Here is a 25731-nt window from a genome sequence, read left to right as displayed (position 1 = left end):
GAGAATGAAACTTCTAATAGGTGAACTTTGGGGGACACAATTCAATCAATCCACAGCATTCCACCCCTGGCCCCCATGTCCTTCTCACAGATACATACATTAATTCCATCCCCAAAGTCTTAACTTGTTTCAGCTCAAAAGTCCAAAGACCAAAGTTCCATCTATGAAATCAAAACAAGTTATCTACTGCTAAGATACAATGGTGGGACAAGCATAGGGTACATATACCCATTCAAAAAGAGAGAAATAGGCTGAAAGAAATGGGTAACAGGTCCCAAACAAGTCTGAATCCCAGCAGGGCAGGCATTAAATCTCAAAGCTGTCGAATCATGTACCTCGACTCCATGTTCAACATCCTCTGCATGCTGTCTGGGGCAGCTCCACTTCTATGGCTTTCCTGGTCTCGGGTGATGCTTTAACTGTCATAGGCTGGCATTGCATGCTGTTAGCTCCACAATTCTGGGATCTCCATGGCAGTCCTGCTCCCATGGCTCCACTAGGCATGGCATTGATGGGGTTTCTCTGCTGCAACTCTGATCCCACATTTCCTCTTGGCATCGCTCCAGTGAAGGCTCTGTGCAGTGAACCTGCCCCGGCGACAGATCTCTTACTGGGCCCCCAGATTTTTCCTATATATCCTTTGAAATTGTGGTGGAGGCTCCTAAGCCTTCACAGCTCTGGCATTTTGTGAGCCTGCAAACTTAACACTGCATGGAAGCAGCCAAGGCTTCCAGTTTGTATTTTGCAAAGCCGTAGGTCCAGCCAAACCTAGGGCCAATTTAGCCCCAGGCGGAGCAGCCAAAGCAGTCAAGGTGCTGGTGTGGAAAGCAGCATCCCAAGGTGGCCCTGGGCAGTGAGCCTGTGGAGGGTGCCTCAGGCCTGTTCCCCTAGACCATTCTGTCTCCCTAGGTATCTGGGCCTGAAATCAAAGGGTTGGCCCCAAAGGCTTCTGCAATGCCTTCAGGGCCTTTTTTCCCTTCTCTTGATAGTCCTTTGTTTAAATACTAATCTTAGCACTATTGTATTTTTCTCCTGAAAATGCTCTCTGCTTCTCTACCACATGGCCAGGTTGCAAATTTTCCAAATCTTTATGCTCTGCTTCCCTTTTAATTATACATTCTGGCTTTATGTTATACCTTTTCTTCCATAACTCAGCGTAGGCTGTTGCAAGGAGCCATGCAGCTTCCTGAATGCTTTGCTGTTTAGAAATTTCTTCTGCCAAATACCCTGGGTCAGCACCTTTTTTGGGCTTGGACACAATGCAGCCAAGGTCCTTGCCAGTTCATAGCAAGGTTGAGCTTTGCCCCAGTTTCCAAGTCCCTTCACATTTACATCTAAGATCTTCTCAGAATGGCCTTTACTGTCCATATTTCTATCAGCATTCTGCTCACCACCATTTAACTAATCTCTAAGACATTCCAAGCTTTCCCTGATTTTCTTGTCTTCTGAATTTCCACCAGCATCTAGGCTTTTTTTAGCCTGTTCCTCCAGATTCCTCCAGCCTCTCCTCAACACCCAGTTCCAAAGCCACTTACCCATTTTCAACTATTTGTTAAAAGCAACACCATCACTTCTCTGGTACCCATTTTCTGTATTAGTCCATTTCTATTGCTTATAACAAAATACCTGGAACTGGACAATTTATAACAAAATGAAATTTATTGCTTACAGTTTCAGAGGCTAGGAAGTCCGGAGTCCAAGGAACACATCTGGTGAAGGTCTTCTTTGGTGGTGGCTTTAGAGCAATGCAGAGGGTCACACATGGCAGAAAATGGCAGAGAGACTCTTATGTACTCTCCCTTTAAAGCCCTCAGAACCACGCCCACAACCACCTTTAAACCATCAACTTAATCACCTCTTCAAGGCCCCACTTTTCAATTACTGTAATACGGTTTCCCACCCTCAACAGTTACAGTGGGGATTAAGTTTTGGGGGGACGTTCAGCCCAAGGCAGGGAGTTCATGGTATCTTTGCCCACTTTCTGTGCATCCCCATTTCCTAGCCCAGTGTGGGGTGTGGGACCCCAGTACACGCTCCATGACTTTGAGAAGCATCAGCTGCAGTAGGATGAAGTGAGGCCGTGTTCTGTGCTCCTGTGGTCTCATCCCCTGGTCATCGCACCTCACACATCATGTGGAAGCAAGTTGTGATAATACCATGAGCTGTGTCTAAAGTGCTGAGCAACATGCAATACAGAGTGAACGGCCAGCAGCAGGATGCTTCCCAGGGCACCATGGACAACCTTGAAAGGAGTGGTCTCCAACCAGCAGAAGAGAGAACATGAGCCAGATGGCAGCGGGCAACACTGGTGACAGTGTCATCTCTGTCATAATCTCCCTGGTGTGGGCAAGAGCCTGCCCGGCCATGGGGGGCCATTGGTGTATCAGAGTCTTCAGACTGCACCTGAGGGTCCTTCCCTCAGTCCAGGATGGAACTCTGGACCTAGCATGGTTCATTCACTGTGGGATTGGAGGCTACTTTTGTCTCTCCCTTCATGTACCCCTCCCCCCACCGTATTCCAGTGACTGTCTTGAATTATTGAAAAAAGAAAAACCTTTCACTTTGCAGCAGTTGTACTGTAGCACTAAGGCAGAAACGCTCAGTCTCCTGGTGTCACCGTCAGGGCATGGCTGCTCAGACCCTCTCTCCATCACTGTTTTCCTTGTACATGCTCAATTGTATACAGGCTTATTTTTCTGACTCCCACACTGGACTATGGGCTCCACGAAGCTAAGGTTTTGTCAATCCTGATCACAGCTGTGGGCAGAGAACAGGCAGAGTGAGTAACCAATAATCCCAACCCCTGGCCTCCAGGGCAAACTGCGGTGTCTTGTCAGCCTGAGGTTAGCCCTCACCATCCCTCCGAGGCCCTGGGCAGGCTCAGAGCCCTCCCCCTGGGGCTTGTGTCCAGGCACTCAGCTGGTCCAGCTGACAGGGCAACAGGCAGATGGTTCAGAAGTACACATTTGGAAACCTCCAGTTAACTAAATAGTAACATTTCTTCTAGCTGGTTCTACAACTTTTAACCCTTAATGTCTACTTAACTTTTAAAGAAAATGTTTCATCATACTAAGGGAATAGTTTGGTGTATGCGCCATATGATGATTTTTAGCCTTTTATTCTTTAAGGCATTTTTAAAATTAAGAGACTTTATTTTTTACAGCAGTTTTAGGTTTACAGAAAAATTGAGTGGCAACTACAGAGAGTTCCCATAAATCCCCTCTCCCCCTACACCATTTCTCCTGTTAATAACATTTTGTATTCATGTGGTGGTACATTTGTTAAAATTGATGAGCCAGTAGTGATACATTATTATCAAGTAAGGTCCATGGCTTACATCAGGGTCCACTCTCGGTGCTGTACATTCTGTGGGCTTTGACAGGTGTGTAATGACATGTATCCGCCATCACAGTGTCATGCAGAAGGATTTCACTGTCCTGAAAGTCCTCTGGTCCAGCTGTTCATCCCTCCCTACCCCCAACCTGGCAACCATTGGTCTATTTACTGTCTCCATAGTTTTACTTTTTTCAGAATGTCATACAGCTGGACTTATACAGTAGGCGGTCTTTTTAGATTGGCTTCTTTCACTTAGCGATGCGGATTTAAAGTTCCTCAATGACTTTTCATGGCTTGATAGCTTCTTCCTTCTTATCACTGAAGGCACCCATCATATGGATGTACTGCAGTTTATTTATCCTTTCACCTACTGAAGAACACTTTTCCAATTTTTGCAATTATGGATAAAGCTTCTGTAAACATTTGTTTTTAGGTTTTTGTGTGAACATAAGTTTTCAGTTCATTTCTGTAAATACCAAGGAGTACAACTGCTGAACAGTAAGAGTATATTTAGTTTGTAAGAAACAGCCAAAGCAGCTGTACCATTTTGCATTCCCATGAGCAATTAAAGAGTTTCTCTCGCTCTCATCCTTGCTAGGATTTGGTGTTGTCAGTTTTCTGGATTTTGGCCATTCTCCTAGGTGTGTAGTGGTATCCTGTTGCTGTTTTAATTTGCATTTTTCAGATAACATATGCTGAGCAACTTTTCATTTGCCATCTGTATCTCTTCTTTGGTGGGGTGTCTGTTCAGACCTTTTGCCCATTTTGTAACTGGGTTGTTTATTATTGTTGGGTTTTAAGAGTTCTTTGTATATTCTGAATGTATGTTCTTTATCAGATATGTTTTTAAAGGTATTTTCTTTCAGCCTCTGCTCTGGTATTACCCTGGTCATCTTAACAGTGTCTTTTGCAGAGTAGAGTATTTAATTTTAATGAGGTCCCACTTACACGTTTTTTCTTTCATGGATCGTGCTTTTGGTGTTATATTTAAATACTAGTTGCCAAACCCAAGGTCACCTAGATTTTCTCCCGTTATCTTCTAGGAGTTTTATAGTTTCGTGTTTTACATGTAGTTTTTTGACCCATTTCAAGTTAATTTTTGTGTAAGGTGTAAGGTCTTGGTCCGGGGGGGGGGGTTGTTTTTTGCACGAAATGGATGTGCAGTTGTTCCAGGACCATTTTTGCAAAGACCATCCCTTATCCACTGATTTGCCTTTGCTCTTTCTCTGTTCTGTTCCACTCACCACACTTGATGACTTTATAGTAAGTCTCCAAGTCCCCCAACTCCGTTCTTCTTTTTCAATATTGTGTTGGCTATTCCGTATCTTTTGCCTTTCTGTACAAACTTTAGAGTCAATTGGATGACATCCACAAAACAAAATGTTTACTTATATTGAGAATAGTTTATTTTGTGTATACACCATATAATAATGACTTTTAACCTTTCATGCTTTAAGGCATTTTTACCCATTCTTCATAATTAGAGGGGTTTGGGTTTGGGGAGGGTTGCTAATTTTTATGAACTCTGAGATGGTTTTGCAAGTGCTTTCTACATGTTTTTTGAACTATTTTCCTAGGTTAAAAAACCTTTTCTAATGAATTTTTAAATAAACTTTTTAATGTAGTATCAGGCTTCTAGTGATTTAGCAAAAAGTAATTTGCTTGAAAGTGAACGTCTGCATTCACAAATTAACGTAAATAACCATGGATACTCTAGAGGATTCTGCATTTTTCAAATTAAAAAGTTTCAATTTTAAAAATTTTAAAGTTACTTTTAAAGCAACTTCTGTCTACATTTTGGTCATTTTTTAATTTGAAGTTGTTTATCTTTCATCATTTTAACTTGAATAGTGTTTTTTATAGTTAAGTAACTAAGCTAAAGTCTTCTTCCTCGGGCATTCCTGTAAAGCGATGCTTTTAACCGTCATTTTCACTCCGAAACACGGAAAATCTTATGAAAACCCAGAGTCCGAGTCCCGACAAGCTCCGGCGGTGCCACAACCGCCGCCCTCCTGCGTCCCAGGCACTCAGGCCGCGTGTCGTCACCGCGTGACGCCCACGCGCCGTGACGTCGGGCGTCTCGCGTGACGCCTGCGCGCCGTGACGCCGGTCGCCACCGAGTGACGCCTGAGAGCCAACGGCGGCCGCCTTCCCCGAGCTGCGGGAGGCCCGTGCGGAGCGGCACCTCCCGGCGGAGCCGCACCTCCCGGCGGAGCCGCAGCCGGGCCTGGGCCTTGGTCCGGCCGCCCCCCACGCCCCGCCCCTTCTGTGGCGACCCCGCCGTCCTCGGGGCCAGGCCCCGTCCCGCCGGTCTGCTCCCCCCACCGCTCGCGGTGCGCCCTCACGGCCCTCACGCCGCCCCGCAGGCCGCTCACTCGTGCTCCAGCGCCCCGTGGGCCGGAGGTCAGGGCCTGGCCGGTGCCCTCGGCTGGACGGACGCGGACCCCTTCTCTAGCTGCTCGCCCCGCCATCCTCTCCCCTCCCCGTCTGTTCCTGGAGGGGCCGAGAGCGAATTTCGCCCAGCACGTGAGGGCGCGGCCCGACGGGGACCGGGATGGCCCGCAGACCGCTTCTGTCCTGACGTTGCTGCAGCAGCTGGCTGCGAAGAGACAGATAGAAAGCTGCTGTCTGCCAGTTAAGGCCAGAATATCGCTAGTCTTGTCACTAGACGTCCATCTCGGCGACTCACCGCTCCAGCCGCCGGCAGCGTCTCACCTGCCTCTGGTGAGCTTTCTTGGTGTGTGTCTCTGAGAGGTTCGGTCCCTGCTAGGAAGTTCCCACCGCTGGTAGGCACCGCGGAGCCAGCATCGCGGCGCGGCCCCTTGTCCATCTGTCCGCTGCTCCGGCTACGTCCTCCTGCAGCAGTTCTCGGGGCCTGGGCGCTGGGGGAGGAACAGCTGCGGCTGCCCTCACGGGCTGGGTGCACGAGGTGCAGCGGATTGGGCAGTGCAAGATGAGATGGCCTGGTGACGACGACAGTGGTGCCGTTGTCGGTGTCACTGGGCGCCACCCGCCCCACCGACTCTGAGTGTCCTCCTGCGCTGTGCGCCAGCTGGACCGGTCATCTCCGAGTGCAAGTTTGTTTTTTTCTAAAGCGGAGCCCGCCATGAGTCTCCTCTCCTGGGTGCTGTAGGGGGGCTGCCTTAGCACCGGCCGCATGGGGGACAGACGGCGGACGGGTGCGAGGGCTGTGATCCCAGAGCCTGTGTTCTGGCCCGGAGCCTCCCCAGCCACTGAAAAACAGCTTGTGCAAACAGGCAGGTGCTCCGGTGAGTCCAGGACAGCGTGGTCTGTGACTGTCCTGGATGTTTCACTGTCCAGCACATCTCAGGGTCCCGGGCGGCGGAGGCTAAGACGTCAGGGGGTTCCCTGCCGAGGGGCCGCACCCTCCCGAGCAGCTGGGCAGGAGGACAGGGTGCTGACCGGATCTCTGACGAGCTGCCCAAGGCCTGGCCAGCTGGGCGCCCGGTCGGAGCTGGGCCCTTTCTCTGTCGATCATTATCAGTGGCACCCAGATGCAGCCGCTCTGGGGTGGCCTGTCTGTGGCCGTGATACGCGGCATCGCTTGAAGTGGAACCTTCTCGGGAGTGGCCGATGGAAAATGAAAAGGGCCTTTATGCGAGAGCTGTGGCCACCGCCGGCTCCACCAAGCCCTCAGGAGCGAGTAGCCGCCTTCCCCGAGCAGAGGGCTTCCCGTTTGTCACCCTTTGCCAGGGTTCGGGAGGATGCCCCCAGCACCTTTGCCAGGCGGTTTTACCAGTTTTCGAGCCGTTCTGACCGGCTCAGACTCGGGAACGGTCCAGTCCTCATCAAGGACAAACGTGATAAGGGAGGTTATTTTGTAAGAAAATATTTTGAAAACCTGTACCCATCATAGCTTTATAGGACGAGACTTCTGTTTCTCCTGTTGTTGAGAATATCTTGAAATGTAAGTGGGAGAAGAAAATATTTGAGTGAAAACAGTATGGGGAGGGGATGGGTAGATACTTGCCTAAAAAATGTAATTCGCTGAATTGTTTACTTTTTGGAAAATACAAGATTTAACATATTGCTTGATGAAGAAGCTGTGACAATTTTGCTGTTGTAAATAGGTATTTTATGAACCAAAGCTGGAATTTTAGGAATGGGGCATTCTTTAGAACAAATTTTATTTTTAAAATAGTTTGGAATCTTGGCTAATATAGTCCATATGCCATGGTTTATACTTAAAAAGGAGATAGAGAAGTGTATTGTGTGAAATTCTGCAGTATCACAGCCAGGCTCCGTTTGACGAAGTTGAATTCTGGGGAGCAGGCAGGATGCACTGGGCTGGTGCCAGCCATCCAGACTTGGTGGAAACAAATTCACACATGCTTGCTGTCCCTCCTCCTTGTAGAGGCATCTGCACATCCCCCCCTGAGCTGCCCACTCCAACTTTTTCATCTAGAGGCTGCCTCAAGACTTGCTCGTCTTTCAGCTTGAACAACAATTTGCCAGTCATGGGCAAACCCTCCCCTCATCAACCCCTTGTGCAGAATTAGTCCAGGAGCTCCCAGCACCAGCCCTGCCTGAGGGCTGTCCCACTGCACCCAGACCAGGGGTTCAGAACCTGTCTTTGCAGGAGTCCTGGGTGGCTGGTGAGAAGCGTTGCATGTGATAGGGCACAGCCCTGATCCTTGAAAATCCCCAGAGCACATCCCTGCTGGTTGTGCCCATGCTGGCTCACCGCTCACCACACTTCCTGAGACACCACCTTCAAGAGAGGGGGCATCGGCCAGGGCTGGGCTGGAGGAGGTGAGTGAGAATGGGGGGGGGGGGGGGGATGCCTTGTAGCTCTTGCCCAGCCCTCTGTATCGCCTTCCCCTGGGACCACCAGGTCTGTCTAGGAGTCCAGGAAAGCATTGCTGCTGCCCAGGCAAACGCTGCCAATGTGGGGCTCCCGCAGGACCTTTCTCCCACTCCAGGCTGCCCCAACCCCTGGAGCCCCAAGTATGTGTCTCCAGAACCATCTCTGTGCTCGCTGCCCTATCCTCAGCACTCCCCACATGTCATTGTGCACACACGCATGTTCACACGTGGCATGATGCCTCCAGGCAGGAACCACACAAGCACCCACAGTGGGGTGTGCCCCATGAGGTCCAGTAGGTCCCACTTTACTCATTGTTTGGATTAGCCAGTGTCTTGTGCTGGAAAGCAATAATTATCCCACATGTTGACATGTTGAGCCCTAAAGGGAGTGGCTGGCTTTTCAGTACTTTTAGATTTGCTAAAACTCCCTTGGAGGCACGGTTAATAAACCACAGGAGCTAGAGACACAAGGTCAGGGCTAGAGGATCAGTGTTGGATGTTAGGGTCTACTCAGTATGATGAAAGTCAATGTTTAGGGGTTCAAGAGTTTGATTATAGGATCCCTGGAGTAGAAGAGGCCCCTGTGTCCATCCCCACCCACTCCCACTCCCTAGGGGACCTCAGTGATAACAGACCCTTCACTGGGTGGTGGCGAAGGTTTCATGAGATGTTTCAGGGGACAGATCTCTAGGGCTGCTCAGACAGATTTCAACCCTAAGGCTTATCTTCCTGGTTTGGAAGGTGGGACTGCTTTGCTACCAAGGAGGTCCCTGAGAAGTTGGAAATGCATGTGCTCTGCAACCGTAAGGAGCAGGGGTGGGGTGAAATACCCAAGTTTCTCCCTCACTTGTCTGGATGATTTCTATGGAGGACATTTAGGAGGAAATTGAAAATATTTTTTAAAATAAGCTATCATTGAGCTCTCGTGTGTTTTCTTATCTGGTGCCTACTTAGATGTCAGAATGGAAAGGCAGTACCTGCCATGTCTGAATGGGGAGGTTGTAATTAATTACTGTTGGTGACCTTGTTGAAGCCCTTACATTCCAAGTGTACATTTAGCTTAATAATTGACACCAGCGTTCAGTTCCAAATATTTATCTGGTACAGCTAGAGTATTTTATCATAATTTAAAATAGATTAACAATGTTGAAAACTACAGTGTATAATAATAATAGCATGTTGTTGAAGTAAAAGTGTTGAATCCAAAATTATATATCAAAAAAATCAGGATGATTAAGGAGTTTGGAAGTTGCCACCCCTGTGTGGGTGAGCTTTCTGGATGTAATTAATAGTGTTTTAAACAAAAAAATTGTAATATGTTATTTGAAAGTAAGGCCTGGTTTTTGTTACAATAACTTCTGGATTTACAGTTAGATAAATGTGGGAAATGATTCCTATTTCTGTGCGTGTATTGGTGGAAAGTAAGAATGACAGTGACAAATTGGGAAATCTCTAGTTTCTCTGAGACCTCTCTTCCACAGCCAGATTTCCACATTGAGAGCATCGTCCTGCAGGCGGGCAGGAGGAGCCTGGGCTGAGACAGCACAGCCTTCCTACCAACCTCCTGCCTGTCTCTAAAACATCTAATTCCAGAGCTTCCTACCAAGACAAGGTGTCCTGCTGCTCCCACAACCCTCTCATGGCTGGTGGATCCATCAGCAGTGGCCGCCCCAGTGCAGATGCCCAGACCGCATTGCCTGCAAGGCAGAGTGCTGTGGGGCCTCACGGGACCTCGTGGGCCGCAGGGGAGATGCTCACCATCCTGCAACCCCACCTTTGTTTTATTTGGGGTGTAGCCGAGAGGAGGAACAAATGAATCAATGATTGGCGTGGCGTGGCGTGGCATGGTATGTGGGTGCCAAGCTGATCATATGGTGTCAGTGAGCTGAGGCCATGTGCTGCTAGCATGCTGTGTCCATTTCGCAAGGAAAAATGCAAGGGGAGAGTCCAGCATTTGTGTACAGGTCCAGATGGTGACAGAGTGGTAGCTGTTAGTCAGAAAATAAGTGGAATGATAAATTATATTTTCTGGCAACTTCCTGGAGGTTAGCAATTCAACACCATTAGAAAAAAAAAACTTTGCTAAAGTTTTAGAGGCAAAGACATATCTTTGAAAGGTTTAATTTGAAGTTGGCTAGAAGTACGTTTTATATTACTGTTAGATGGGTAACTCTTGAGTCTGTGGCTATATACTCTGGACACAACATTGAGACATAATGCTTAGGAGCAATATGAACCCGACTCAAAAACAGAAGTTATAAGCTGTGAGCCCTTCAGGTAAGAGAACACACCGAAGAGGCCATGCCCTTGAGGTTTGGAGGATTTGGAGTCCAGGGGAGGGAGGATGCACATTTGCAGTAATCTGGACTTGGCATGCAGGGCAGGCCCTGGCCCCTGGAGTGTGTGGGGGAGGAGAGGCCCCAGGGCTGTGGGACCCATGGAGGAGGGGTCGGGGTCACAAGTGAGGGTGTGGCTTTGTCTCCTCCTGTCCTGCTGGGACAGGTGGGGTTCTGTCGGTCCAGGCTGTCCTTGCTGGTTTTCTGGGCAGAGAGCGGAGACTTGCTGAGGGGTTTTGGTCTGTGCTCCTTGGTGAATCCAGGGTGCCGGCTTCTTCAGCTCCAAGTCTGGTCCTCTTACCTTTGTGTCACCTCCAGGGTTTTTGCTGAACTTAGCAGGAGGGATGGGAAGAACCACAATGCTCTGTCCTCCTTGAAGCAGAATTCCACACACCTGCTTTTATCCCTCAGTCATGGGGAGGAGCCCCACCTGACCTCTGCGTCCGCAGTTCTGGCTCAAGCCTCAGTCTAGTCCCACAGCTGAGCTCCTGCACCCACCTGAGCTCCCACACCCACTGGCCCTGCCGGCGTCGTGATGGGGCATGCACGGCTGGGGCTGGGGGTCTGTCTGGAAGCCCCAGTCCAGGGTGTGCAGAAGAGGCCAGTGCACGGAGCCTCAGCCACTGCTTACGCCTTCCCACGTGGAAAGGCACCATCGCCCTTCTCCCTCTCCCAGCACCTCCACGAGCCACTGTCCAGCCGGGGCTTGGCCGCGGCCCTGAGGAGCCTGCCCGGCCCCTGTTCGATCCAGCCTTTCCGAGGGATTCCTGCCTGCGGGTCCCACAGCCCCAAGCGCACCCCTGGGGAGGGGCATGTGATGGCCACTGTCAGAGGGCTACCCTCTGGAAAAGGCTGTTTCAGAGGAGAGCCCATCATGGCCCAGCTGTGCCATGGGGGCTGCCAGCTGTGTGAGCACCCTCAGGCTTTCCTGTGGGTTTTGCTCTCTCTGGGTCATGGGATAGATGCCTTTGTGTTTTTGGTCTGGAGGAGCCCACTCCATCCCAGACCCTGGACCTGATGGGCCCCCGATGCCCCACACAGCTCCCACCATATCCTGCTGACATCCTGTCTGATGGCATTTTGCACGTGGTTGTACTTTGTTATTTCTGTATCACTTTCTCCCACTAGCTTCATGGTTGCTTCCAGACAAGGACTTTATCCACTTGGTGTCCCCAGTCATCAAGTATGCATTTGATGAGTCTTTGGTGTGGAGAGGCTGGGCACTGGCTAGGGACAGATATCTCATTTCCATATGACACAAGCATAGACACCGTGTGCACACGTAGGTGACTGTGTAGAAAGAGCTTGATAGAGACACACCCAACCACTAGTGGTCATGCCTGGGGAGGAATGGTCCAAGTGTAATTTTAAAAAGTCATCTTATTCCAAAAGTCCTTCCAGACCCTGCTGTATCACTGTAGGGTAAATGATGGTATCGATTCAGGGTTTTTGTAGGTGTACGTTGTGTGCTGCTTAGGTTGGCCCTGGAGGGCATCTCAAGGGAAGGGATTGTTCTCAGGCTCCAGCATCCTGGCTCTTGGGTGTGCTCATCCTGCTGCTGCAGTGTGTCCTGGATCCTGTGCGAGGTCCTTCTCATTGTCTAGGCAGTCACCAGTTCTGCTGGGTTGAGGTGCCCAAGCACTGGCCTCCTTTCCAAGCTGCCTGAGTGCACTCTCATGGTGGAAGTAATTTTGTCTTTGAAGTCTTTTCTAGAGCTGTGTCAACCAGTGTTCCACTGCCCCTAAAGGAAATCAATCATAAGGGGCTTTGGCCTGCTCGCAGAAATGTAGATACTGGGCTGATACCGACCACCCCCACCTCACCCCCAGGAGCCAGCCTGTTTATAGCAACTAATCTGCTCGGGCTCCCAGTACTCCTGGCCAGTGGTGTGCTGTTGGGAGGGTAGGTATTGGGTTCCTGTAACTTAAGAGAAATATTGTACCATTTTGGAAGAGAACTGAACTCTGAGAGATTTTCCTGTTGCTCAGTCTTTAAGAGAATTGCTCTTAAATTAAATCTTGCTCCTGTGGCTATTCCCAACTCACTGTCCTTCTCTTTTTCCTTTGTTCTTACCAAGCTTTCCCACCAACACTGCCTGTGGCTTCTTTTTAACCCATCAGTCTTTTGTCTTTTGCAGCCACATAAATGAGGAATGGCAAGTGTTAGGATCAAGGCTATGGACAGGAAACTGTCTTGTGGGTGCCTGTGAGCCAGTCTCCTCTCAGTGACGTGCTGGAGGATCCTGGAGCACTGACCAAAGAAATGGTCAGCCTTTGGCAGAAGGGAGGAGTGTGGGGAAGAAATAGTACCCCACCAAGTTTTTGTTGGCAATGCAGAGCAGGCCACATGAGCTGCAACAGACTCCATGGGCCACATGTGCAGGGAGGACGTCCCCCAGGCTGTGAGGCTGGGTGCATCGTGAGCCCCCAGATGATGCCCAACAGCGCATGGGACTTCAGGGAAGGAGTGTTCCCTGCTATCTCATCCACTGTCCTCGTCCGCAGAAGTGCATGGGAATGATTCTCTGCTGAGCAACACCTCAGTGACACTGAACTGCTGGTTAGCACACGCTATAATCCGTGGGTGTTTACTCATAGGAGGAAAAGAAGGAAAGGTATTTCTTGTTAGTATCTTATAGTTGGAAGAGAAGAAATATATAAGAGAATCATTTTTAGGAACTCGACCGGGTGAGATTTAAGAAGTCCTCTAGTCTGGCCTTCTGTCTCCATGAAAGCTCCTAGTGTCTTGGGCCCTGCTGGGGTTTAACCCACGTCTTCAGAGCTTACCAGCCTTCCCTCTACTGTTAATTCTCTTCGCTGCAGGCTCTTACTGCCACTCCTTAACCTTTAACTCATTTTATTTGGTCCATTGGAGAACTGTAGACTAGAGAGTCATTTAGGGAGGTGACTCCAGTTGAACTTGGCCTCAAATGTTTGCCTGGTTACTGCTGCTGAGCCCATCCTATGATCGCAGTAGGGTGGTGGTGGGCTCAGTTGAACAGTCCATAGGTGGCCCTGGCATGTTTGTGAATCAAATGCCTTGCACACTCAGCATCTACTTGTGTGTGTGACTGAAGAATCCATGTCAGCACGTCTGCTGCAGGTCCCTGCCAGGCTCATACCACAAAGCAGAGAAGCAGCTGAAGGGCGTTGAAGGGGAGGCAGCAGAAAGTGCTGAAACGTACCTGGATAACCCACCTCAGGCTTCCCAGGTGTTGCCAGTATTTGGTTTTTTTTGCTCTGCTTTTTTAATTGCCTCTGTGTGGTGGTGCGCCTCTGACTGTCCCCTCTCTGGACTGTTTCAGAAGAGGCAGACCACTACAACTTCGGGGCGGGCACCCTGTCGCGAAAGAAGAAGGTGCTGGTGACGCTGCGGGACGAGGGTCTGCGCCGGCGCACGCACCTCAACATCGGCATGCCCCACGACTTCCGCCCCGTGTCCTCCATCATTGACGTGGACATCCTCCCCGAGACGCACCGCCGAGTCAGGCTGTACAGGCACGGCTGTGAGAAGCCACTGGGCTTCTACATCCGCGACGGCACCAGCGTGCGGGTGACCCCCCACGGGCTGGAGAAGGTCCCGGGCATTTTCATCTCCCGCATGGTCCCCGGGGGCCTTGCAGAGAGCACCGGGCTGCTGGCCGTGAACGACGAAGTCTTGGAGGTGAACGGGATCGAGGTGGCCGGAAAGACGCTGGACCAGGTCACGGACATGATGATCGCCAACAGCCACAACCTCATCATCACCGTGAAACCCGCCAACCAGCGGAACAACGTGGTCCGCAGCAGCCGCACCTCAGGCAGCTCGGGCCAGTCCACGGACAGCACCGCCAGCCACCACAGCCTGCCGGCCGCCCACGTGCTACAGAACTTCCACCCAGACGAGATGGAGAGCGACGAGGAGGCCGACATCGTCATCGAGGGGGCTCTGGAGCCCCGCCACGGGCCCAAGACGCAGGGGCCGCCCTCAGGCAGCCTCTCTCGGGTCAATGGCACCAGCCTGGCTCAGAGGCTGCACCGGGACCTGGCCCTGAATAGCTCCGGGCGCGAAAGCAACGGCAGCATCCACAAACTGCTCAGCTCCCTAAAGTCAGACCCCCGCCACAGCCTGGTCTTCCCCCAGGGAGGAGTCGAGGAGCACGGGCCCGCGGTCACGCTCTAGTGCTGCGCGGACTGCCGGGTCGCCTGCAGCTCAGATGCCTGCAGACCTCACGGAGCGGGCAGAGTCCGGAGAGACCTGGCCAGGACTGTTGAGTACACAGTGATAAGTAAAATTCCAAGGGGAAATATTTTTAAATTTTTTATTCCAGTTTTAAAATAAGAAAGATAATTGTATAAATCACCCCTCCTTTTTTGTTTTTATCACTCCCTTTTCTCCCACAACCTTACTCTGCTTCACCTCCTTGATATAGTAAAAATGCCATCTATTTTTATAGAATTTCTTCACAGAACTTAAAATACACACATATACACACACAGTGTACTAGACCTGAGAGCAGGTCCTAGTACCTTTGCAAATTGATAGAAAAGATCTGATCAAGTACTGAAAATACTTCATTTTTAAATTTTAAAAATACTCACTTTTCAAATGGAGGTTTAAAATTACTTTTTTAACACAGTCGGATTCATGGGTTTTTTTTTTTTTTTTTTTTTAACTTAACCCAGGCAGAAACACCCAGTGATCACAGTATCTTCACTGTGCCTGTTGCTGACTTGCAGGTGAGGCTAGTTCTGCTGATGACAAAAAGGCAGAGTCTGGTTTTACAGAAACCTGTAATAGGTACAACCATAGAAGGTGCATTCCAAATATTCACATTGTTTATAGTCATATTTCAAAAAGCCAAATGTGTGTTGAACTCCTGAGCACGGCCTGGGACATGAGAACTCACCTAGAAGTAGCCGTGGTGCCACAGTGTGGAATTGTCCCCAAGTGTCCCCAAGGGCTGTGTCTGTGACCATCTTTGGAGATGACTCACCTTCAGCCTTTGAGGGTGAACTTAATTTCAGGAAGCACTAGCTCTGCTGGATTGGAAGGGGACTCCCAGCAACACTATCTGTGCTCAAAAGCCAGCCTTTCCTCTGAGATCATCTCCAGTCCCGTCCTGTGGGTTGGTTGACTCCAAGGGCAGTATGTGACGTGTTTCGGCAGAAGTAGTGGGTAAGCTTCGCACACCTTTGGAAACACAGCCATTTAGATGTGTGAGTTCTGTTATCTTTGTTTTCAAAACAGCCATTTCTCTTTCTGTGTCATAATAAATACATGCCAATTTCCATTTCTAGACTATATGGTCAATGGCATGAGTTCTTTTTCTTTCACTGTAACAGGTCATGGGGAACATAGTGATGCTTAAATGTTAAATTCATTGTCAATTCCCTTCAAACTTCTAGCAGCATTTACATATTTAGTAATTCTAAAGGGTTATTCACGGTTGATCCAAATTTCATATGAAGCGTGTTTTCTGTTTGAACACAATGTTGGGGAGAAAATGTTGTGTTTATACTTTGAGAACTAAACTTTGACCAAATAAGTCTCATAAATACAGGGGGAAAGTACTTTTCTACGTTGCCAGAGCCTGGAGCACCTCCTGCTGTTTCTCCTTTAGTTCAGCACCACTTGCTGGTCAGTGGCAGAACTGTCCTGATTTCATGAATGTCAGGCTGCATCTCAACATGTCCATTTTTCCTGAATTTGTTAAGTGAAAAGCAATTCTTTTCCTTTTGGAAACTAATTATTGGACAGAAATTGCTTTTGCTGAGTAGTGGTTTTGTGAGTCTATGTTTCATTTTGTTATTTGTATACAAAGGATCACTGATTGTTCCTAAGCACAGGGAAGTCTAAAGATGCTCCCCCTTTGAGGTCTCAGGTGAGGATCCAAATCCCCCCAAACTTATGGGCTCTCATGAACTGTAAGAGCATCTTGTTTGGTACCCCAGCTCGGAAGTGTTTTTTATTAAGTATTATAGAACCAAAACACTAAAGTTTACTATAACAAAAGAAATGTTCTTTTACTAAGTTATTGCTGGCTATTGAATATCTGTTGAATAACTGGGTCTGCTACCAAGACAAAATTATATTTCTTACCATGTTTTAAGTTGTTAAGCAAATGTGAGTAATTTTTTTAAAAAAGCTTATTCTGAGATTTGTGCGCTATTCATCATTTTAGGAATTATGAACTGCTTGGAACAGCTGCTCAAGTGTATTTTTCTACCCAGGTCTGTACTTCTGCAACTTTTTCTTTTTTAAGACAAAACAAAACTATGTCATATATTAAAGTTCTCTTGGTTTTATATATTACAGAATAAAACTTTTTTTGCTTTTGAGTTAACAAAATGCATTCATGATATATTTCAGTTATGTTCTAAATAAGGGGAGAGAGTCAGTACTAATGACAAACTAATCACTCAAAAGGGAATAACTAATATTCTTCAAGTGCCTATTATTATGTGCCATATTTTTTCACTTAATCCTCACACATTCTCTGTAAGGCAAGTATTATTCCCACTTTATAGATGAGAATATGGGCCCAAGCTTAGATAGATAGATGATAGATAGTCTAGAACCCTCTTTTGAAGTCGTTTTGAAAAGGCTTTTCTGAATACTTACACAGCCCTTCCTAAATATACCCTGGTTTGCAAAGTTTCTGTTAGCAGTATCGTTCTGACACCACTAAATGTATAATGCACAACTACCAAGACTCACTCGCTCAACAAATTGAAGATACTGTGACAGCGACAAGCACGCTAACAGGGGCTTTTCAAGTCCTCATCACCTGAACCCTCACAATGATGCTGAATTGTAGGCAGCCTTTTTCCAGTTTGGAGTTGAGAAAACTCAAGTAGCTGGACAGTCTGATGAGGCACCAAAGCTGGATACATTCTCTGAAGCTGTCAGGTTTCAGGGACATTCGCAAGGCACAGTGTGAGATGCAGATGCTTGAGTGTGAGCAGGAGCTGCACCTCTTGCCACAAGAGGGGTGGGGTGCTCGGGGTTTCCCTGGCCTGATAATCCACATCACAAACCCCAGAGCATGGAGGTGGGAGGAGCCAGCCTTTCAGCCAGTGATGGACTCTGCTTACCAGTCAGTGAGGTTATTCAGTATCCTGTGGCTTTACATGGGGTGATCACAGACATGGGATGTGGGGGTGGGTCTCATGGCAAGTAGCAAAGGTATCTGGAAAATGCTATGGTTGTTACAAAGTCCAGTTTAACTAAATTCTGAGATAAGTTTTCCAACAGTACCATGTAAGTTACATTCACCTCTGCTGAATGTTTTTTAAAGGATGCAAGAATGGACCAAGTGTGGTGGAAGCGTCCTTTTTTAATCCTTTCATGGAAAAAAAAATAAGTACTGGAATGGGTGACAGTTTCATTGGGGGGGGAACCTTTCCTCCATATCAGGAATAAAAACTATGAAGTTTTTTTAAAAACTTAGTCACAATTGTCTGAACAGTTTAACTTATTAAAATGATGTAAGGCTGAACTAACAGCCAGTTCCTAAATGCAGAAAAATATTTAATGTGTACTGTTTGTACTGGAAGTATGAACCTACTTAGCTGATTTCCACCTTTACCTTTTCTGGGAAGGTTAGCTGCTCAGTGTAAGCTCTGGACCTCCCATTTCAAGCAGGCTGGACGACTCATGCCTGGCCTACCCCCAGATACTCTGATTCAGAGATTTGGGGAGAGGCTTGAGAATTTTCATTTCTAGCAAGTCCCAGGTGATGTTGATGCTGCTGGTCCAGGAATCATACTTTGAGAACCATTCCCTCCTTAAAGCTGTTGTCAAGAAAGTAGTAGGATTTGCTTGTGAGCTTGGACTTAATGAGCAAAGGCTTATCTGACAAGCATATAGGATTTTCCTCTAGTATGTTATGTACTAGTATTGACAATGTCATTTGACATCAGGTAACCTGCAAAAGTATTTCCTAATGTGCACAAATACGATGCTTTGAATTACTTTTTACTTCCCACCCCACACCTGTACCTTTTTCCTTTCTGTCTCTAACATCTGTCTCCTAAAGTATTTATCCTTGAAGACATTCCAGGTCGATATAAGAATTCTTGTTTGCCTCTTCTCTTTCCTCACTTATGTTTTATTCTCCCTTAACCTCATGAAAAGAGATGATTAGAGAACTTTCTGGTGTCAAGAATTTTTTCAGTACTGAACCATATTTCCAAGGAGACGCAAACTCTTATTACATTAATAAAAAGCAGACAAAATGATTCAACATTGGTCTTGAAACCCAATAGATAACTGCCATCTTCCACATTCCTTTGCATAGTGAGCTTTGAAGGTAAACACATTACAGCCATGCCTCGTTTAACGATGGATACATTTTTAGAAATGCGTTGTTAGGCAATTTCACCATTGTGCAGACGTCACAGAGTGTACTTACACAACTTAGATGGTCTAGCCTACTACAAACCTAGGCTATGTGGTAGAGCCATTATAATCTTACAGGACCACCGCCGCATATAACGTCATTGACCAAAATGTCCTCATGCAACACATGACTATTTCTTCACCTGAGTCCTTTTGCACTCAAGATACCGTGCTAGGGAAGAGCTTTTATAATAGTTGTACTTTTAGTAGGCTGTCGCACCATCTATGAAACAACATGGCCATGGCGATCCAAAAGTCTGTCTTATATGTAAGAACTGAATTACATATGCCATGTGAACCCCACCTGAGCTCAAACTGCATAGAGAACCAAACGTATAGATGATCTGAAATCTACCTCTACATAACTTGACCTCATAGAGTCCTACACATCTACATGAGAGGATCATAGAAATCTGCAAACACTTAACCAGACCCCAGAGAGTACCTCATATAAATACAAGGATCAGAATCCAAAATTTACTTCCAAATAACCAGTTTCAGAAAGTACCACACATCTACATAAGAGGATCAGATCCAAAATCTACCTCTACGTAACCATACTAACCAGACTGCAGAATTTCAATCCTGTAGATGATTTTACCATCTTACTTTACAGGTAAAGAAAGGCAGGCAGACTGGTATTTCCACTATCACATAAATAATTCTTTCTAGAGCCTGACTTCCAGTGTTTTTCCCACCCCGCTATCTGCTTTCAGAAAGGCAGCGTTTATCTGCACTGTTCTGGCTTAGGATAGACACCATCCACCAGCTTTGAATTATTCTGGAAAGAGCCTTTGCCTCCATTGTATCGAACAGAAGCTGTCATCCAGTGTGAGGGACTTCACTTCTCTGTCTGAAACAGGAATTGAAAGTCTGCTTATATGTAAAGGGTCACTCAAGCAGCTCATTGAAAATACTGAAGGAAATGTTCCCTGCTCAGGGCCACTGACCCACAGAAAGATCAGTGAGAAAAAGGCCTTCTGAGAGCACCCTGCCTCTTCACTTTTTGTATGTGAAAGTATTTTGCAAAGAGAATAAATATCTTAGGTGAATGCTACCACAGCAACCTGAGGAGGCTATGGTCATCCCCACCGGTAACAAACGCAGAACCAAGCCCAGTCTTGCCCACACACTCCCATTCCACTAGCTGGGCCTTCCCCACCAACCCCATGCCGTCAGCGGTCAGCCCCCAACATGGGTGCCTCCTTCCACACAGACGTCTGCTGTGGGCCTTGGAGCACCAGGTGACATCTCAGGGCTGACCAAGAACTGGCAAGAAGAGTGACCGCACCTGGACAGGAGGGACTCCACCTTGCACAGGTGTGTAGGAAGGACGTCTGGAGCATCACATCTGGGTACCAGCCACGTCCACACAAAGGGTTTCTGCCTTTTCTGGAGTCAACCTCAGACTTGAGGAAACCACCGCTTTTTCCTGTCGCCCAGCCCCAGACCTCTCATCCCATTGGCCAGAGCTCAGTCACTGGACACTGCAGATCCATCACCTGACAGAGGACTGGGCCCAGCCCCTGCCACTTTTGGGAAATCACTTTTCCCTGTGCTGGGAGGATTTGGCCAAAGTGGGGCTTTTGCCTGCAAAGACGGTCTGCGTCTCACCCCTGCCTCGCAACCCCTTCTGCGCTCTGCCACCTGCAGCCGCTGGTCCCGAGATGCCGGCACCGGGGCTTCTGCTGCAACCCATGCCTCCAGCGTCCCCAGCCTGGAGCAGTCCCCTCTGCCTTTCCTCTCTCTCCGGGTCTGTCAGACGCAGCTGGCGAGGCTGCTGTTTCCTCACTGCACCTGCTGGGGCGGCCCGGGGGTCGCAGGCGGTGGGGGTGTTTAATAAAGTGTATGAACATTTTTGAAGTTCTGGTGTGTGTGTGTGTGTGTGTGTGTGTGTGTGTGTGTGTGTGTGTGTGTGTGTGTGTTTAATAAAGTGTATGAATATTTTTGAAGTTCTGGGGTGTGTGTGTGTGTGTGTGTCTGGGGGGTGTGTGTGTGTGTGTGTGTGTGTGTGTGTGTGAAACCGTCTCACGGAAAAGCTGCAAGTACACCACAAAGAGGTGGAGAGCAAGCTGCCAGACCGACACTCTGGATTCTCAATAACTGTTTCTTACAAACAACATCATCTTCCTACATGCCCACAAAACTGCCAAAGTCGAGGAACTAACAGAGACACGACCACCCAATCCTTGGCCCAAGGCAAGTTTGGCCAGTTGTCTCAATAACATCTTTTCTAATAAGAGGACCCAGTTGAGAATCCCTCATTGTAATTAGATGTCTCCAGTCTCCTCCAACCTGGAACAGTCCCTTACTTAATCTTTCTTGGATTTTCATGACCTTGACACTTTGGGAGATTACAGACTGGTCATTTTTTGTCATGTTTGGTTTTGTCTGGCTGGACTTATAACAGAAACGATGCTGGCTCTTCTCCTGCTCTCTAACAGGAGGTGCAGCACCTCAGCATGTGCTGCTGCTGCTGACACTCATTTCGGTCACTTCTTTAGGTGGCATCTGCCAGGCTGCCCCACTGTGAAGCTATTCTCTTCCCTGCCACATTCTTTTCTTATGGTACTTGGAAGTCAAGATCTGGGTTCTAGGTGTGCTCATTGGTCCTGGGAAATCACTGATCCCAGGCCTTCCCAGGGGGCAGAACTAGGAAACTACAAGCATGTGTGTGCAGTAATATACACATGTTCCTGTACACACATGTGCAGGAAAGAGTGAGCTCCTGGGCCTGAGCTGGTCAAGCCCTTGCATACTCTATAAAGGGCCTGCTTTTCAACTGGCCTTTGGCCTTCTCCTGGGACGTGAACTCTGCGAATCTCTAATGATGAGTGCTTTGCACACTTGGAGACTTGGATCACACTGTCTGTGCAAACATGTGACTGAGGGTGAACCCCTGCTTTCCTCCGGGCTCTGGAGCCTCCTGTTGTGCCCACAGGACTGACCTCGCAAAAACAGGTGGGACTCAGGCTCAGGCACACACACCCACTGGACAGCACTTCACATGTGTCGTCACAGCCTATTGCTGGAAGTTAAGAGCATCCCATGTGACCCCTGGGAGAGGACGTGTGGAACCCTGCACCTGGCTCCTGCAGACTTCACCTCCAGTGCTTGTCCCTCAAGGACGCTGATCTGTAGCTTTTCACTGTAGGAAATCATACTCATGAGCATAACAATTTGATTCCTGTGAGTTTTTTCAACTACTCACCAAACCTGAGGTTTTGGGGACGATCTCTCTCATACAGTCTACACACACATATGCACATGCCCATTTATGTCTCTGCTGACTTCTATTTCTAACCATATATATTGATACCAATACCTTCGATTCCAAACCAGCACTACAAAGTTTACCCACCTTTCTCCCTTTCCTCATTTGCAAGAACCCTGCTTTCATTGTGCTTAATATGTTTCCATGTTGATCGGACCCCTGCGTGTAACCAACCTCCCATCCTAACTGCCACCTCTTCCCCATGCAGGTGCCTCTGCCCATCCCCAGCCTGACACTCCCACTCGCACTAGGCCAGCCTCACACGCCTCATGCTCCCACACCCTCCTGCTCGGGCTCCACAGCTGGCTTAGCTGCTGCCACTCCCCTCCCCGCCGCTCCACCTCAGATCAGGACTGAGACAGAAGGAAAGAGAAAGAGGAGAAGAGCACATATAATAACATTTATTTCCTAAAATTATTTCAAGAACCTCTCAGCTTGTCACACTGTGATCCCAGGTCCTGAACTTAACCCTGAAGACCAGTTCTTTGCCACTGCACTTTCCAGTGCTGCTCACGGGGGCTGTGCCTCTCAACTGTCCCCTACTTGAAGCCACTTTGTGCTGCTGCCCAGCTCCTCTCCCACCACGGCTCCTGTCACACAGAAGACCCAGCTCTCCTGCCCCTGTAAAGCTGCATGACTATGTCAGTTGTCGGGCTGAGGCAATAGCTACACTAATTGTATTTTTAAAGCAATTAATAACTAAAGCCAAAAAGCTTTATTTTAGTTATACTAAGTTTCCATTTGTATTGTCAGGGCTAAGGCTCAGACCCTTCAAACCCATCGTACAGGCTAGGTCACCAGACCCCTCCCATGCCAGGCTGGGTCACCAAGCCCCTCACATGCAGGTCCACAAGCTCTAGGTAATTGGGAAAGATCCTGGGAGCCACTGGCAGATGACACAAGCTCAGTCCTCGGCAGTAACAGCAGCAGCAGCTGCAGCAGCAGATGCAGAAGCAGCAGTGGTGGTACCTCTAGGGGCATCCCAGAGGCACTGGCAGCAACAGCAGCAGTAATGGCCTCCCAGGGGCAGGGGGCCCTGTGGATCAGAGACACTCGTCCTTTATACTTAAGTCATAACCAGGAACACCTTGATGCACACGCACAATTACATCAAACAATAACCAAGGAACACCTGGGTGCACGTGCATATTTACATCAAATGCTTGGCAAGATTCTGAACATTTGAGGGGCCCTGACCGTTTTCCTTCACTTTACCTATGTTAGACATCAGCTAAAACATAATTGCCTAAGATGGCAGCTGGTGGACGGGAACACCCAAAATGGCTGCGGAGAGTTTCAGGTCCCTAGAACGTTTTCCGAGAATCACAAAAAAACCCTCCCCCTTCACCACCACATCCCTTCCTGCGGGCGTGAATTTCTCCACCTATAGAAAAATCCCAACTCAGCTTAAACCCCGCTCGCTTCCCTCCCCTTCCTTCTTAGCCAATAGGAACAGTCCAGCTCAGCCTAACTGGATATAGAAGGCCCAGCCCGGCTCTTGCTGCTGCTGCTCCCACTCGAGAGGGCGTCCCGCTTGTTCATTTTGCCGGCCTAATGCACTTTGGTTGAGTCCCTGTCTCTTGGTGTGTGTGTTTTTTTTTTCACACATGGGCCAGGGTTTTTTTCTTTCAACCTACACTACCATCTTTCCAGTTCCATCTTTCTTGCTCCCATGATATGGATATGCACAGGGTCTGGCTTCAGGGCTGGGAACTCTTCAAGGGCTGTAGGGAAAATATAGGAAAATAGTCAGGGCCCCTCAGATGTTCAGAATCTTACCGAATATTTGATGTAAATATGCACGTGTGCCCAGGTGTTCCTTGGCTATTGTCTGATGTAGATGAGCTTGGGCACCCAGGTGTCCTGGGTTATTGGACTTAAGTATAAAGGACGAGTGGCTCTGATCCACAGTGCCCCCTGCCTCCGGGAGCACCACGGGGAGGCCACCACCACCACCGCCCAGGAAGCTGAGGACTGAGCTCTGTTGCTTTGTGTTGCTTTGCCCCCCACAGATTTGTCACCCCACTTCCCTTGGGTGACAGAGATGCAAATGATTACTCAAAGCCCATCTCTTCTGAGCAGTGAGAAGCGCTGAAGTGGTTAACTTCCCTGGGACCCTCTAGCAAGAGATCCCTTCCTCAGGAAATTAACCCCGAATTGGGGTTATCTTCCTGCATTTATTTTCCAGACCAGGAAGTTACAGGAAGAGACATAGGTGGGGTTATAGTTTAACAGTATAGGCTGGTAACTTTCAGTGAAACAAGCCAGATGACATTCCAGTAAGGCAATTAACAAAAGCTTGATCTTAGCAAACATTCCTTCTTTAGCAATTTCTCAATATCTTTACATAACAATCAGTAACTAGTCTGTCCTTGAGCCAGCAACCTTGCTGTGCCACAAATCTTTATCTTACACCAGAGACTTATAGCCTGAGGAAAATTTCCAGTCCTCTGCAAGGTCAATATTTGAAACTGCAAGACTTTGGAAAACCAGGCCCTGTGAAGTACATATGCTTTTTAGAATATTTCACAGAGCTCATGTCATCTGCCAATGGCTCCTGGGATCTTTCCCAATTACCTAGCATGGACCTGTGTGTGAGGGGTCTGGTGACCCATCCTGGCATGTGAGGGGCCTGTGACCCAGTCTGTACAATGGGTTTGAAGGGTTTGTGAGCTCTAACCCCCTAGCCCTGACAATACAAATGGAAAACCTAGTGTAACTAAAATAATGAAACATTTTGGCTTTAGTTATGAATTGCCTAGCCATAAGATAGCACTAGCTTTACAAAGGCATAACTCCATTTCATTCACGTTTCATTGCCAGCATCAGACAGGACCTGATAGACATAGAGAACAAGCCAACAATGGTAACAGAATTAGCTTTAGAGAAGACGCAGGAGAAATTACAGCTCACCACCCCATCTCTGCAGGTCACGGTGGGCTCTGGTCAGCAGGTTAGGGTTAGACAACTTTGTTGAAACTCACCACGTGTGGTACTCAGACTTTTTTTCTTCAACAATTACTAAATGTGAGTCTAGACGGGAAACAGTACTTCTCTGGTCCCTGGCCTGTCCCCCTGCCTCAGGCCGCTGGGGCCGGGGTGCTCTGGAGCGGCAGCTTCAGCTTCTTGAGCCACCATGCGGAGTGCACACCTGCAGCACCTTGTGCTTACTGAATGTGAGCAATGGAGAGAAACAAATTCCAAGAACATTTTTATGAGGCTGGTGGGGGAGGAGGAGCTGTTCCTGTCCTGCTTTTTGCTAGTTCCTTGCACTCATTTCAAGTAATGAAGAAACTTAATTAATTGACCTGGAATGTGCTGCTGGGGGTGATCAACAGTCAACAGATGACCCACCTTCGTGCCTTTGACACCTGCACATTGCAGCAGCACCTTGTTTCAACAATGATAGCAACAACTTCACAAACAACGAATCAATGGGTTAACTGGGTTAATCTCTTTTTCCAACTGGTAGCACTGTTAAATGAGACACCACTTATATCTTTAGAAAACTAAATAAGTATGCATTCATCTTAGAATTGCTAAATATAGAAAAACACAAAGAGGAAAGTCACTCCT

The 25731-nt window shown here is 48.1% G+C and overlaps 1 protein-coding gene across 1 annotated transcript in view; it reads left to right on the top strand.

Annotated features, from left to right (window-relative positions):
• Positions 1–16752, top strand: part of PARD6G (par-6 family cell polarity regulator gamma) — an 89224-nt gene extending 72472 nt beyond the window's left edge. The window contains exon 3 of the mRNA XM_063077039.1: positions 13804–16752. Coding sequence (XP_062933109.1) covers positions 13804–14660 — 857 coding nt within the window. The 3' untranslated portion in view covers positions 14661–16752. The remainder of the gene's footprint in view (positions 1–13803) is intronic.
• The last annotated feature ends 8979 nt before the right edge of the window (positions 16753–25731 follow it).

Source organism: Cynocephalus volans, chromosome 13 (genome assembly GCF_027409185.1).
Source record: "Cynocephalus volans isolate mCynVol1 chromosome 13, mCynVol1.pri, whole genome shotgun sequence".
Taxonomy (NCBI): Eukaryota; Metazoa; Chordata; class Mammalia; order Dermoptera; family Cynocephalidae; genus Cynocephalus; species Cynocephalus volans.
Note: the sequence above shows the minus strand (reverse complement) of the source record. Positions and strands in the feature narration are given on the sequence as shown.